The sequence below is a fragment of the Martes martes genome, assembly GCF_963455335.1.
Source record: "Martes martes genome assembly, chromosome: 8".
Lineage (NCBI taxonomy): Eukaryota > Metazoa > Chordata > Mammalia > Carnivora > Mustelidae > Martes > Martes martes.
Genome location: NC_137895.1, coordinates 33,911,758 through 33,926,879, shown reverse-complemented (window position 1 = coordinate 33,926,879; position 15,122 = coordinate 33,911,758). Strand labels below are relative to the sequence as shown.

The 15,122-nt window shown below is 32.7% G+C and overlaps 1 protein-coding gene across 1 annotated transcript in view; it reads left to right on the top strand.

The window, feature by feature from the left end:
• Window positions 1-9,242, top strand: part of LRRIQ1 (leucine rich repeats and IQ motif containing 1) — a gene marked incomplete at both ends in the record, with an annotated part of 189,908 nt that extends 180,666 nt beyond the window's left edge. Inside the window, 2 exons of the mRNA XM_080812199.1 lie at window positions 415-475; window positions 9,090-9,242. Coding sequence (XP_080668325.1) covers window positions 415-475; window positions 9,090-9,242 — 214 coding nt within the window. The remainder of the gene's footprint in view (window positions 1-414; window positions 476-9,089) is intronic.
• Between the last annotated feature and the right edge of the window lie 5,880 nt (window positions 9,243-15,122).

Sequence of the window (15,122 nt, the reverse complement as noted above, 5' to 3'; positions counted from 1 at the left end):
GGGAAAGGAAGTGAAGAATGAAAGTGAAATTAAAACAACATTTTATAATCTGGATTATTTTGTCTTATTTAATTGTAAGTAAAGAAAGTAGGAGTAAAGCAATCAGCATTTGGGAACTTTTATTTTACTAAGTACTCCAATTAATACAAGCACAATTTCTTTTATGTTGGTATAAATCATTTTAGTGTAATTCATAAGATGATATCCTTAGAACTATAAACAAATGGAAACATGGAAATTTGTATATATCTTTGCCTATACTTTATTTAGTATATTTATTTTATATATTTAATAAAACTATTATTTCCATTTTATAGATTACTAATTTCTCCCAAACTGTTCGGTAGGCATTTCTTTCATATTCTTCTTCTACATTTATATAATAATATAATCTTTGTTTTACTCACTCTGCAGCAATCACTTCTTGCCTGAGTTAGATCCAGATGTACTTAATGGTGGAAGAGTTCAGCTTGTGGTAAGAAATATAAGAAATATTCTTAAAGCTACAGAAAAATGTTGTACACGCTCATCCTCAGTAACTGATACTTTAAAATATGTCCATAATTAGTGTAAATTATGAAACTATCACAACTCAATCTTTTTGGGGTAATCTCAAAACACTATATATTAAAATGATAACCTGTAATAATAATATGTTTTCTTGATTTGTAATATAACTTAAAATCTGCTAATACTTTAAAATATTGATTCTATATGGTAGATTTAAAAATATTAACTTGCTACCATATTTAAAATAATGTGACTCTGAACAGGAATTGCATAATGAACTTATTTACTTGAATATTTTAAAAGAGTAAGATATTGAGAGAAATATACTCTCACAACTTAGAAAATCAAAGCAGATAAAAATTAACAAGTAATTGTAAACTCAACCACTCTAAGTAATAAAGTGTAAATTACTGAAGCTTTAGGAACAACCAAGTTCTAAACATGGTGACCAGAGTGTAAAACTCCAGACAATATTACTGTATGTGCATTGTTAAAGTCAATTGTACTATAGGCTATTAGAAGGAAGACTATGTTAACAGAAGGAGAATGGCCAGTGTGGAGTCTAGAGAAATGGAGCCCACAAAACAAGAAATTTTCAGTATGTTTCCAGAAATTTCCAGAGAAGAGGGTACCCTAAACAATGATAGAAGTGTACGGCCTCCTTAGTCGTTGAAAATGGATGCCTCAGGTGACCCTAACTTTATGACACCTACCCTTTATATCAACCAATTAATACTCCTTGCTCAGATTCTACATTCACCAAGAAACTGATTTTAATTTAGCTTGCCAAGTAGAATTTAGCATCTAGTATGATGGTATCCAGAGCAGTTATATTCATAATTCTCATGAACAATTCATTCTAGGAATTTTCCTGAAAGGGAGCAAAATTAGGGCAATAGCTAAAATTAATGTGTTTATGAAAATATTTATAGAACCTATGCACAAGTTTGAAATAATCATTAAGCAAATATTTCCTTGCATTTTAATACAGACTCATCTGGCAGAGTGGCATGTAGATTGCCCTAGGAAAATTGGTATTTCAAGCAATGAACACCATACATATTACTAATGATTGCACATAGAGTGCTGAGTTGCCACTTTGGAGCAAGAATGGGGAATATAAAAGTCCCAAGGAATGCCAGGATAAAGAAACTGATATTAACATTGAAAGATTATACTTCTAAAAATGAAAGCAAACAGACTGGGTAGATTTCTAATTGAAGTGGTTCTAAGAGAGGGGTGCCTGGGTGGCTCAGTTGGTTAAGCATCCTACTTGTGATCTCAGCTCAGGCCTTGATCTCAGGTGATGAGTTCAAGCCCCACACTGGGCTCTATGCTGGCCATGGAGCCTACTCAAAAAAAAAAAGATGGTTCTATGAGATTAATGCTTTGGCATTAATCTCCTTCTTCTGTATCCCGTTGTATTATACTATTCAAATATATGACAATGACATAGCAATGATAAATGCTTTTTTGATATTGAAGAGATACAGGTGAATACAAAAACAAAGTAAATGATAGTAGAACAGAAATAAGTTTTTTGTTTGTTTGTTTCTCTTTTCATGTAAAAGGACGTAGGAGAAGGGATTAAAGACTTATGTCAAAAGGATACAGGACTAATTGAATACCCAAAATAGATATCTTGCAGAGTCTTGGGAATGTGTTGGGAAACTGGAGGCAGATAATTGCACATTTGGGACCAGGCCATAACTAAAAGTAAAATTAAAGAAAAAAAATCTGCAACTGCTGTCACTTTTCCTCCAAGACATAAGGAAAACATCCATAATAAAAGGGTAGAAAATCATGAACAAAAATGATCAAATTTTAATTAAAACAATTATGAATATGTTAATAAACCTAGTTAAATTCTATCTATATAAAATATTACCATTGAAATAAACTATGGACTGGACATCATAAAAGAGAGACATAGTGAAATGAAAGATTATCTACAAAGGAATAATAATTATATTGACTGCTGACATTATAGCAGAAACAATGCATACCAAAAAAGAGTGGAGTTATTTCTTAATAACAGAGATAGATATAAATATTATCCAGAATACTCTACACTAACCTTCAAGAGTAAGAATAAGATATAATAAAACATTCAAATTCTGGGTTTTAGAGAAGCTAATAAATAACATCTCTAAGATCAAAGTATTCTGTGTGGTAGACAGGAATAAGAAAAATGAAAATAAGATATCATTTTACTTATTTCCAAATATATTATCAGAAGCCATACAATTGTATTGCTGATTAACTTTATCCCCCAAAACTCCAGGATTTTTCTGTAGAAGACAGTCCTCGTTCAGGTTCTCCAGGAAACATATTCTGAGATTCTTATACTTGAGTGCAGAACATTTGTTGGAGAAGGCATTCAGAAACAACTCCTTTGAGGGGTGAAAGAAGCGTAATTGAGCAGAGGGAAAAGGTAAAATTCAATAGAGTTGCAGGAGAGGAAGTGAGCTCCAGTGGTGTGAAGGCCCTTCTAAGCTGTCCCAGCTTGAGGCAAGAGGATCGGGCTCTTATTCTCCTGCATCTCCTCAGGAGAGGTTATGGTTTGGGCCAGACAGCCATCTTTAGCTAAGGACGGTTTTCAGAGAGGTATTCAGCTAAAAGCCATACTTTTCAGCAGCTGGGAGACTCTGACTCAGTTGTTTAAAGTGATCTGAGTGACATATGATAATATCCACTATATTCATTAAGTTTATTGTTCATAGATACAACTTAGCATATAAAATGTGTCAACTGTCTCCAAATAAATCTACAAAGTAAAACCAATTTGGACCAAAATTATAGCTTCTTTTTTTGGAAACTGAAAAATCTCATTCTAAAATGTGTATTGATGAATAAGAACACAATATTATATAAGTCAACTTTGAAAAAGAAGAGCCAACTTACATCGTAAGATATAAAGACAGTATAAAACTAAACTTTGTGGTACAGATAAATAGACCAATGGATATGAATAGTTAGTTTGGAAATAGACCTGTGACTATACTGGAATATGGTATATAACAAAGGTGGGAAAGGTCAAATTGTTTGGTAAATAGAATTTAGTAAACTCACGTTGAAAAGCAGGGCTGTATATAACCCATACACACTATAATAATCAAATGGAATTTAAAAGGTTTGAGGACTCAAGTGTGAAACGTAAAGTTATAAAATTGATCAAATAAAATAATTGAGAATATATTTGCAAATTCACAGTAAAGAAATACTCTCTTGAAAGATACAAGTTATATTGCAATAATCTTTTGATTGACTCGACTGTTTTAGATATTACTTCCTATGAAGAATTTTATAGAAACGGTTAACAGACAGATTACAGACATGAACAAATTATTTTCAGTGCCTAAAGCTAACAATAGCTTAATATCAGGATATAGAAACAATTCCTGCAAATAAATAATATAAAGTCAGGTAACCTAATGAAAAAAATATAAATACAATAGAAAAAACATACATAGACAGTTTACAGGGATTATGATTAATGCATAAGTGTATGTAAAGAGATACTCAGTTATATGACAAGAGAAATAAAAATTAAAACTAAGAAGTTGCATGACTATCCTCGTCAGAACGGAAAAAAATTAGAAAACTGGGTAATGCAAAGTGCTATCAATAATGTGGAAACACTGATGTATGGCCAAAGTAAAAGCTGGTACAGTCATTCTGGAAAGAAATGAGTCATAATTAATTAAAATAAGTCTTTGTACACCCTATCATGTATTAGCAACAAACTTTAATTAAAAATATTCTATTTACTACAATGTAAAAAAAAATTAAAATATTTAAGGATTATGTTAACATTAAGTTGTGCAAGCCTCCTATAATGATAACTATCAAATATTACTTTAAAAAAATCAAAGAGGGGGTCCCGGGTGGTTCAGTCCTTAAGCATCTGCCTTCGGCTCAGGTCATGATTCCAGGGTTCTGGGATCCAGCCCCTCATCTGCACTCCCTGCTCAGAGGGAAGCCTGCTTCTCCCTCTCGACTCTCCCTGCTTGTGTTCACTCTCTCCCTGTGTGTCTCTCTGTCAAACAAATAAATAAAATCTTTAAAAAAATTAAAATTAGAAAAATAAATAATCAAAGAGATATATCATAGTCATGAGTATAAGACTCGAATTGTAAGAAGTCAATTCTCAATGATCTGTAAATTCAATAGACCCTTAGAAAGCTTAAATTTTAAAATGCGTATGGAAATGCAAAAGATCTAGAATAGTCAATATAATCTTGAAAAAAAGGACTCACACTACCTGATCTCAACTTACTATAAAGCCCCAGTCAGTAACCAAAACTATATGTTATGTGCAGAAAGACAGAAAAATGAATTAACGGAACATAACAGAGAATATAGAAAATACCACACTTATAAGGTTAGTTGATTTTCCTTAAAGGTACTAAAACAATTAAAAGAGGAAAAGAATAATTTTTTTCTCAACAAATAGTGCTGGGCAACTGTATACATGGAAAAAAGTGAATCTTGATTCCTACCTTGCATCCTAAAAATGAATTTGAGATGAATTATGGGCCTAAATGTAACTGCTGAAATTCTAAAATTTCTTCAAGAAAATAAGATATTTTCAAAAACCTGGGGAAGACAAAGATTTTTTTAAATAGAATGCAAAAAGCATAAATCAAAAAAGATAAATTGTACTTCAGATTTAAAGTATTTGTATCTAGACATAATTCAGAAAATAAAAAGAAATGAAAGTCAAATCACACCCTGGGAGAAAAATTTGTATTTTCTTTCTCTCCTCTCTCTCTCTCTCTCTCTCTCCCTCTCCCTCCCTCCCTCTCTCTGCCCTCCACAGTCTTCTGCATACAAACATCTCCCCCACATATACATATCTAATAAAGGTCTTGTATCCAGAATATGTAGAAAAAACTCCCACAAATCAACAATGTAAAGACAACTACTTCAAGTTATTTAAATATGGTGAAGCTTTGAGAGACTTCACAAAGGAAGATGATTGAACGGTTAATAAGCACACTAATTTAAATTAAAACAAAAATGAAACGCTACTACACGACACTAGAACTGTTAAAACCCAGAAAGCACAAATGTGGGCAAAGATATGGAATAACTAGAATTCTCATGCATTACTGGTGTAGTGAAAAATGATAAAACCAATTAGGAAAATAGGCACTTTATAAAGTTATAGATACTCCTACTCTATGACCCATTAATTCTACTCCTAGATGTTTACTGAAAGGAAATGAAAACACATGTCTTCATAAAAACCTATATGAAAATTACATAGCAGTTCTATTGATAAAAACAAAAAAAATGCAAACAACATAAATGTTTATCAACAGCAGAATGGATAAACTGTGGTATATTCTTACAATGGCATACCTACTCAGAAATGGAAAGAAATGAAATCGTGCTACATACAGCAACATAAGTGAATACCAAAAACAATAGAGTGAGTGAAAATACTGTATGACTGTATTTATGTTAAGTTCAAGAGCAGAAAAAAAAACTTCTCTGTGGTAAAACAAATCAGAACAGTTGTTGCTTCTGAGGATAAATTACTGGAAAGAGGGGTGCCTGGGTGGCTCAGTGGGTTAAAGCCTCTGCCTTCAGCTCAGGTCATGATCCCAGGGTCCTGGGATCGAGCCCCACATCGGGCTCTCTGCTCAGTGGGGAGCCTGCTTCCCCCATCTCTCTCTCTGCCTGCCCCTCTGCCTATTTTTGATCTCTGTCTGTCAAATAAATAAATAAATAAAATCTTTAAAAAAAAATTACTGGAAAAAGGTACAAAGGAATCATTTGCTAGTTATATTAGGCAGAGGTCACTAGAGAAACAGAATCAGCAGGATATCTATAACTGTATTTATCTATATCTAATATATAAAATCTTATACAAAATCTCTTTGTATATGTAAACAGAACTTATAATAGCCAGTGCAACCTTGAAAAACAACAAAGAAGAGTCATACTACCTGATTTCAAGACGTTCAGACTTGGCCTGAAACTTACACCATTGGCCCTTTGGTCTATCTATCTATAGAATCAAGAGAGAGAGAGAGAGTGAGAGAGAGCACGCGGGTGGGGAGAGGGAGAGATGTATATACATATATATAAAGAGATTTTATAGATAGATTTATGTATTTATTATAAGAAATTATGTATTATTTATTATAAGGAATTGGCTCATTTGATTATGGAGGCTAAGAAGTCCCATGATTTGCAAGCTGGATACCCAGGAGACCCTGGAGACCCTGGAGCTACCCTGGTGGTGTAGCTCCAGTCTGACTCTGAAGGCCTGAGAACCAGGAGAACCAATGGTATAGGTTCTAGTCTAAGTCTAAATGCCTGATAATCAAGACAGCTGATAGCATAAGATCCAGTCCAGCTCTGAAGGCCTGAGAACCAGAAGTGCCAGTTGTGTAAGTTCCAGTCTTAAGACAGGAGAAGACCTATGTTCCAGCTTCACCTGTCAAGCAGAGACGGTGAATTCTCTCTTCCTCCATCTTTTTGTTCTATTTAGTCCCTCAGTGGGTTAGATGATGCCTGAGAGGGCAATCTGGTATACTTAGTTTGCCAATTCGCATGCTAATTTAATCAGAAACACCCTAGAAAACACACCCAGAAATAATGTTTAACCAAATATCTCAGTATCCTGTGGCCCAATCAAGTCAACACAGAATATTAATCATCACAGTAGCCATCTGTAAAAAATAACTAAATTGGACAGTGAAATTAGAAAATGAACAAAATGAACAAAGAGAATATCCATACAGAAATAAGCATGTGAGAAGATGTTAAACATTATGAATCAGTAGGAAAATTGTTAATGCCACTATATAATATCTACACCTATTAGAATGATTAAAACAAAATACCATACCAAGTGCTGACAAATATGTGGAGCAACTGGATTTCTCATACATTTGCTGAGAATGGTACAGCCACTTGGAAAAAACCCATCGATTTCTTATAAAGTTAAATATACACTTATATAACTCAACAATTCAGCTCCTGGCCATTTTTCTTAGAGAAATAAACTTATGTTCACTCACAAACCTACACACAAATGTTCACAGTAGTTTTATTGATCTTCAAATCTTGAGTCTTGTCGTTAAAACCTCTTTAGCTAGCAGGAGGGTCCCTGTGTTGTTACCTTGTTTTTCATTGTTTTGTAACTGATCTCACCAAAACTGTAGTATCGCTTTGTTATTTCCCCCTTATTCTTGACTGGCTCTTTTTAAGTCTTAGTATTGATGGAGCTATTGTAATGGAAATAATAGATATGTGCTTTTGTACACTAATTTGAAATAAAGTTCAGAAAGAATGTATAATATTTTTCATACCAATCGCAAGTGTAAAGTGGCAGCCAACTGTTTTTTATTTCATTTTTATAAGTTTTCTACTGAGGTGTTTTGACAATACAATTGTATCACTTAGCCGGGTACATCAAAAAGTGACTGACAAACAAACAAACAACAAGTGACTGACATAAAATGGTTTCTATTCTGAATTCAGCAATAGCCAACTTGCTTACTTAACAATGAGAAGTCCATGCTCGTGACAGTGAGAAGAATTTGGGGAGGGGAACGTAAAGGAGACGGGCAAAGATCTGAATTTGAAAAAGAATGATTTTTAGATTCTGTTTTCATGGGATTTTGTAGTCCATCATATGGGGATAGCTTTTTAAGTACAGTGATGGTTTTATGGCTTTATTTTGCCCTATTTAAATTTTTTTCACATCGAACATTAGGACATTGCTTTCTCACAGGATTTCAAGCATCCTGTGGTTTGGGTTAAATCCCAGTTATTTTGAGGCTGCTTTGCTTTCCATCATGACATTTTCCCTTACTTCAGGGTTGAATCCTGATAAATTGATACTTAATGATATTAAACATTAAGTAAAATAATATTTTATAAGCAAGAAGTGATTCTTCAACTGTTAAGTTCAGTCCCAGGTAGTAATAAAAGTTCAGATAGTAATTTTAGATGTGATCAATTATTTAATCCTATGTTCTTAAAATAATATATCTTGAAATTTCTTTATATTTATAATCACCCTTAAATTAGACTTAATATATAATATTTTATATTAAAAATGGTTTTAATGAGAAGGTAGAGATCTTTTGTGACTTTCATATAAACATGAAATGAAAGACCCTTTGAGGAATATTGTTGAGAAGACTAATACTTGTCACTGGTAAAATATAAATTTTGCAGAAAATAATCCAATATGACATTTCTAACATTCGATTAAGAGTTAAATAATATTCTTGGTAAATAAATGATGTTAAGCTGTTTAAAGTTTCATCAGTTGCCTTTAAGATTGATTTTCATCAAAATTGCTGTACTAAAAGGTTTTCTTTTGTTGTACACACTCAAATCGCAAACCTCAATTTTAAAATCGGCTCTTATTTGCAAAAAATGCTTTGACATAGTGCATTTGTTCTGCCTGGGCAGCAGTAAAGGATTGTGGTATCATTTTGAAGAAGGTTGTTTGACAGAGCCTGTTTGTTTATTTGGGGTAATGTGAGCTGCATTCAGAAAATGCCATATTTTGTTTCATGATTGTATACATTCTCTCCCATTGCTCCCAGGCAAGACTTGTAAGCAGAGAAGACACGGATTTAGACCTTTTTTCCATGACCAGTGGAAGTGCTTTGTCTGTGAAGAGAGAGAAAAAAAATCAGGCACACAGACACTCAGCGGGATCTTCAAGTAAGTTGTGGTTTCCTTCAGAATTAATTTAGAAATCACAAACGAATCGATGGAACATAATGCCAACAAGCATTCTTTTATAGATAAGGGGTAGGATGCCAGCAACCAAAACTGCCTCAAAGTGTGTGTTTGAATTTTTTTTCTTTAAATGTCTTCTTTTGATATAAACCAAATTAAATTATTTACAAAACTAACAGCATTAATTATATTCTCTAACTAACAGCATTAAATTATATTCTGTAACTCAGTGTTCTCCTCCCCTACCAGCCATGAATTATATTGAATCATATGATCATTTAATTCTAAAGGAACTTTTTGGCTAATTGTAAATTGGATTGGATTTATAAATCAAACTAGTGTATTTTGGCCTTTTTTCATCGATTTAATTGTAGGTAACCTTAACTTTTAAAGGAAACTTTTAAAATATCAGATTTTAGATAACAATACTACACTGTCAAAACTCTGCTTTAAATACTATTTCTGTTGAGTAGATGGCAGTTTATATTTATTAATGATGACTTTCTACACTTGTAAACTTGTCACACACATCTATTATCTTTAATATGATTTCAATAAGAATTGCATTGCGGTTATTAGCTCTGAAAAAAAAATAAACATTTGAAAATACTTGTATCTTGTGGTAATAGAGTCTAATTTTTTCAAACTCTTCATATACCCTAGAGGTTTTGAAATATCTGCTAAAATGTTTTGGTATATTAGTATAAAAGATGTTTTATTTGCTATCATATTTTTTTAACTTTCCCCAAAGTATAGTGAACCTCAAAAGTCCACATATTAACTTACATTTTGCTATAAGTATTGTTTTTTTTTAAAGTTATTACTCATTTACCTTTTTTTTTTTTGAGATTTTATTTATTTATTTGACAGAGAGAGAGAGAGACAGAGCACAACCAGGGGCAGGGGCCAGGAGAGGGAGAAGCAGGCTCCCCACTGAGCAGGGAGCCTGAGGTGGGGCTTGATCCTAGGACCCTGGGATCATGACCGAAGCCAAAGGCAGACACTTAACCAATTGAGCCACCCAGACACTCCACAAAGTTAATACTAGATTCAGTGTGAGAAATTCAAATTATCCAAATTGGTGCTCTACAGGTAAATGAAAACTTAAAAATGATTTTCTTTCACTTTTTATCCAGACATGTGACATTATTAGAGTCTAGTCATTTAAATCCATTAATATATACAAGGTTATTTTGATAAATTTTAATTTGGTCTTGAAATAATGATTTTAATATATCTAATTTAAATATATTTCCAAGCTTCAAAGTTCTTAGAATGCTTGAATTTTCTTTACTTGATTATAGAATCTGATCACAAAAGTTTGCTCTAGTCAATATGGTTAAGAAAGAAACATTTTATGTTTTAGGTTTATTCACTAATTATTGATCTAATATACAATTTTTTATTATTAATATGATTTGTTAATTATATCAACTTTCAAAATATATATTACATTCAGAAGTAATCAAACTGTGTTACACATAATAATGAATAATGTTATTTCCATTTTAAGAATTATATATTATGAACTCATATCATTTTGGAGCAGTGTACAAAAGAAAGGAATTGCCTTGTCACATTACAGAATATCAAAGTTTCTATATATAATGTATCATCTGACTATTAAAACATCAATAGCTCAATAAATCAACAACCATGCTAAAATGTACAAGCTTTATCTTTCACTTACGTGACATCAAATTACAGATTTTAGAGAATACAAGATTATATGGAGTTAATTTTTTAAATAGTCTTGTTCTCTTTTTGATTTTTAATTCCAGTATAGGTACCATACAGTTTTATATTAGTTTCAGACATACAATATAGTGATTCAACAACACAGTCTCTAAGGAACTGTAATATGGCTATCCTCACTGATTCCAACTGGTTGTCACTAAATGACATTATAACAAACACTACTAATCGTTAAATCTGCTCACTAAGTGACATTTTAAGATAAACCATTTTAGAAAAATAGATTGATTATGAATGATAACAGAATGATTATGATAATAGAATGATAACAGAATGATTATGAATGATAACAGAATGATTATGAATAAAATACCACCTACTGAATTATTGTAGTCACTAGTTTACTACAACATCTATATAATATAATGGTAAAGTGTGGGCCCTGACATCAGTTTGCCTGAACTTGTACCATGACAATTTCCTCATCCTTAAAACAGGGATGCTAAGACAAGTACTATACCTACCTTGAGGAGTTGTTGTTGGGATAAAATGTTGAGCATTTAAAACAATATCTGGCACAAAACAGGTACTTAATATGTCTTTATAATTGCCGCCTACACACAGCCATAAAGAAGAATAATTTGAAGTAAGATATTAAAGTCACTAGTATCAAGGTGCACAGCTTAACTAGCTCACCTTATCAGAACCTACTCTTAATAGTTACTTAACTAAAAAACTTTGGGTAGCCTATTATCCACAGAAAACTTTAACCATCAATGTCCTTGGTTCCTAGGCCTCCATGGCTCTGGGCCAACCCTGTACAGCTTTGGTATTTTGAAAGCTCTTTTTCCTCCAGCTTTTTCTCTCTCTTAAAAAAGTTGTCACCTTATTAAAACTAAGTATTTCTTTTAGCTTTCCAAGCCAAATCTAGAGAGTAGTTTATGGGCTGCAGCTGTAAAACTCTTTCGACCTTTGAACTTTTCTAGATATTTCTCTTTCTCTATAGTTATAATATTTGTATCAGGTATTCTGTAGAATCAGATAAAGTCAGGTTTAAACTCTCAGTTCCTTTATCACACATAAGTTGTGTGACCTTAACTCTAAGAACAAGTTAACTCGGGAAAATGGATAATAATGTCTATCTCATTGAGTTTGGGTGAGGAAGAAATGAGTAAAAATATAGATAAAGTATGTGATATATTGCCTAGAATATAATAAGTACTTGTTTATATTATTTTTGTTTTATGTTTTATGTTGCTGTTGCATAATTTTAAACAACTTTAAAGTAGAATTGTCTGTCTTCTCTGTGTCAAATAACACCAGAACAGCATACTTTCAGCATCACGCCAGTCATCTCAAGCAAAACTGTCTTAGAGAATTTCCTAAGTTCTCTTCCTTTTCTTTTAGGTCTTTCTGCTTTCTTATAAAAGGCCAAGACAGTCTTCTGCTATATGGCCTTCTAATCTAAAAGTTAGAAGAGGTCACATTCTTATTTTTAAAATGCCATTTACAAAATGAGTATGCAAATAAGTTCCTCATTTAGACAATATTTAGACAAAATATTTGATTTCCTTAAATGACTTTGGTTTTCTCAACTAATTTTTCCATTTGATACTTTTAAAGGATGCATAATAATAATAATAATAATAATTTTACTGCTATAACAATTTATAGCTTTATACATTTATTTCAATGAGCTTTTCTTATTTATACTAATTATTTTTCTTTGACAGCTAATATAAATAAGACTCAGTTTATTTACTCTGCCTTTGGCCCAAAAAATTTAGTAAGGAAAAGCTGCAACTTGAACCCATGTTTTCTTATTCCAAACCCAGTGCTATCTTTCTTTGATGCACTAACATATAATAGCTTAACTGTAACAATAGAACATAATTAATGTGGTTCTTACACATTTACTAAATGATCACTGCTCACTGTATACCTAATTTAGGTTCCCAGTCGCCTCCTCCCAATAATTTCTGCATGTTCTAGGACGCATTCCATTTCCAGAGTTAGCTAGGGACTGAGAATATACAGTACTCCTGTAATAGTGCATAATCAGCCCAAAGTCAATTTCTTCTTCAAGTATATCTAAATTCTCTTGAATATAATGCCTTTTAATATGTTACTAAATTTTCTGAATATGGAGAAATGTATTTATTTTACAAGTGAAGCAGCTAATGTAGTTAAAGTGCATGAGAAAGGCTTCTCAGAGGCAAAATATTTGATTGGTACCTGGAATGACATTTGGGATGTAAGTAAGGAAAGAAGTAGAAGAAAGCCATCTTAACAAAAGCAAAGGATAAAATATGAATATATGTTCGTTGAACATTGAATAGTATGTCTGGACCAGAGCTTGTATACACTGAAGTAACGCAAACTAAGATTTAATTAAAGATAAAACCTAGTTTTGGGTAAGCTTGAAAGTAAAGTAGAATTTTGAAGGGCTTGTTCTCTCGCAGGGGCGAAAATCTCTCTCAGTAGTATTAATCAGACTTCCTTTCAGATTTTATTGGCCACAGCAGTATCATACTGATTTTTTAATGTTTATTGTTTATTCTCCTTCTCCCCTGCTAGCATGTGTGTTCCAGGAGGGCAGCAAATTTAATGTAGAATCCTAGGTACCTAGAACAGCTCCCTGGCATGCAGGCCCTCTAATATATATGTAATGAATGAATTAATGGATGGATGACTGACTGACTGACTGACTGACCGACTGACTGGCTGACTGACTGACTGACTGACTGAATGAATGAATATGCTCCACTGTGTAGCAGGAAATGTCAGGTAAGTGCTAGAAAGAGAGTATTTGACATTTTACTACTCCATAGCAAGAGTCAGGCTGTTCTGACAAAGAAGGAGAGTAAAAGATTAACTGTTTGGTAGACCTCAACAGTATCTGCCAAAGCTTCTAAGAGCACCTGATCTGTCCAGAATCCTGGTATGTAAAATCTATCCAAACACTAAGGGTTCTCTTGCAAGTAAGTCTTTCAGACAACTGATCATGAGATTCAGATTCCCATGGATCCAACCGACTTGAAGCAAATCCTGTCATTTGTTCAATCAAAAATATTTATGAGTGCTCTTGAAGTCTCAGTGCATCACGCAGGTGAGAGGGTGCTGAGCAACACCGCTATATCTCTGGACTTCATGGAGTTTATGATTTATATAAACATATGCGGTAACAGTCTGGGTCCAATCAGAAGACAGCTATCATACAGTAGGTTAAACAGGGAAAGTTTAAGTCTTATAATCTGTACTGAAGTATTATCCATATCGGCTATGAAATATAAAGAAATATATGGTACCCTAGGGCTGAGGGACACAGACTTCTAATCCTGCCATGGCTCCTCACCAGATTGTGACCTTAGTTAAGTCCTTTACAACTCCTTTGTAAATCTAGTAGGTAAAATGCAGCCTGGAATAAAGGAAAGAAATTTGGAGTAGGCCAGATCTGAATCTGAATTCCATTTCTCACACTTTTGTTTTTGTGAGCTTGGATGAGATATTTTAGATTTGGTTTGTCCATTTAGAAAATATCATGAAAAATTAGACAAATATATTCTTATGTATTTTTGCCCTCATGTGAAAAAAGATGGAAAAAGAAAAAACAAATATAAAGGAGACCCAAGAGTCCTGGTAGCTTTAGAATTCCATAACTCCACAAATAGAATGATAAAACTTTGTGACAATTTCCCAATTAAAAAACAACAAAAACTATTATTTCTGGTATTTTATAGTATGAAAATCATGTTTGTAACTGAAAATTTTCTCCACACCATAATACTTATGACTCTGATTTCAAATGTTTTCAGATTGTCCCTATTAGTTTAGCTAAGTATACTCAACTGAGATGGGAAAAAAATGTTTTCCTTTTAATGTTTTCTAAGAAAGATCAGAAAACCCCATCATTTATAAGAAATGACAGCTATTTCATAAAGTCAAGTTGAATCTTAAAAAGCTAGAAGTGATTCTGAAACTCAACATGCCTATTGTAAAAATTTGGCTTAAGGATATTGTGCTATAAATACTTAGTAGTGGGTATCTTGATGTCCTACTACCTTTTTTTTTTTTTTTAATGTGAGAAAAGACAAAAAAAAAATTCCTAATAAGGACCCAGTCAGCATTTTATAGGGTGTACTTGGAAATGATCTACAGCTTAATCCTTAGCTAGATGTTTACTTTTTAGAAAGAAGTTG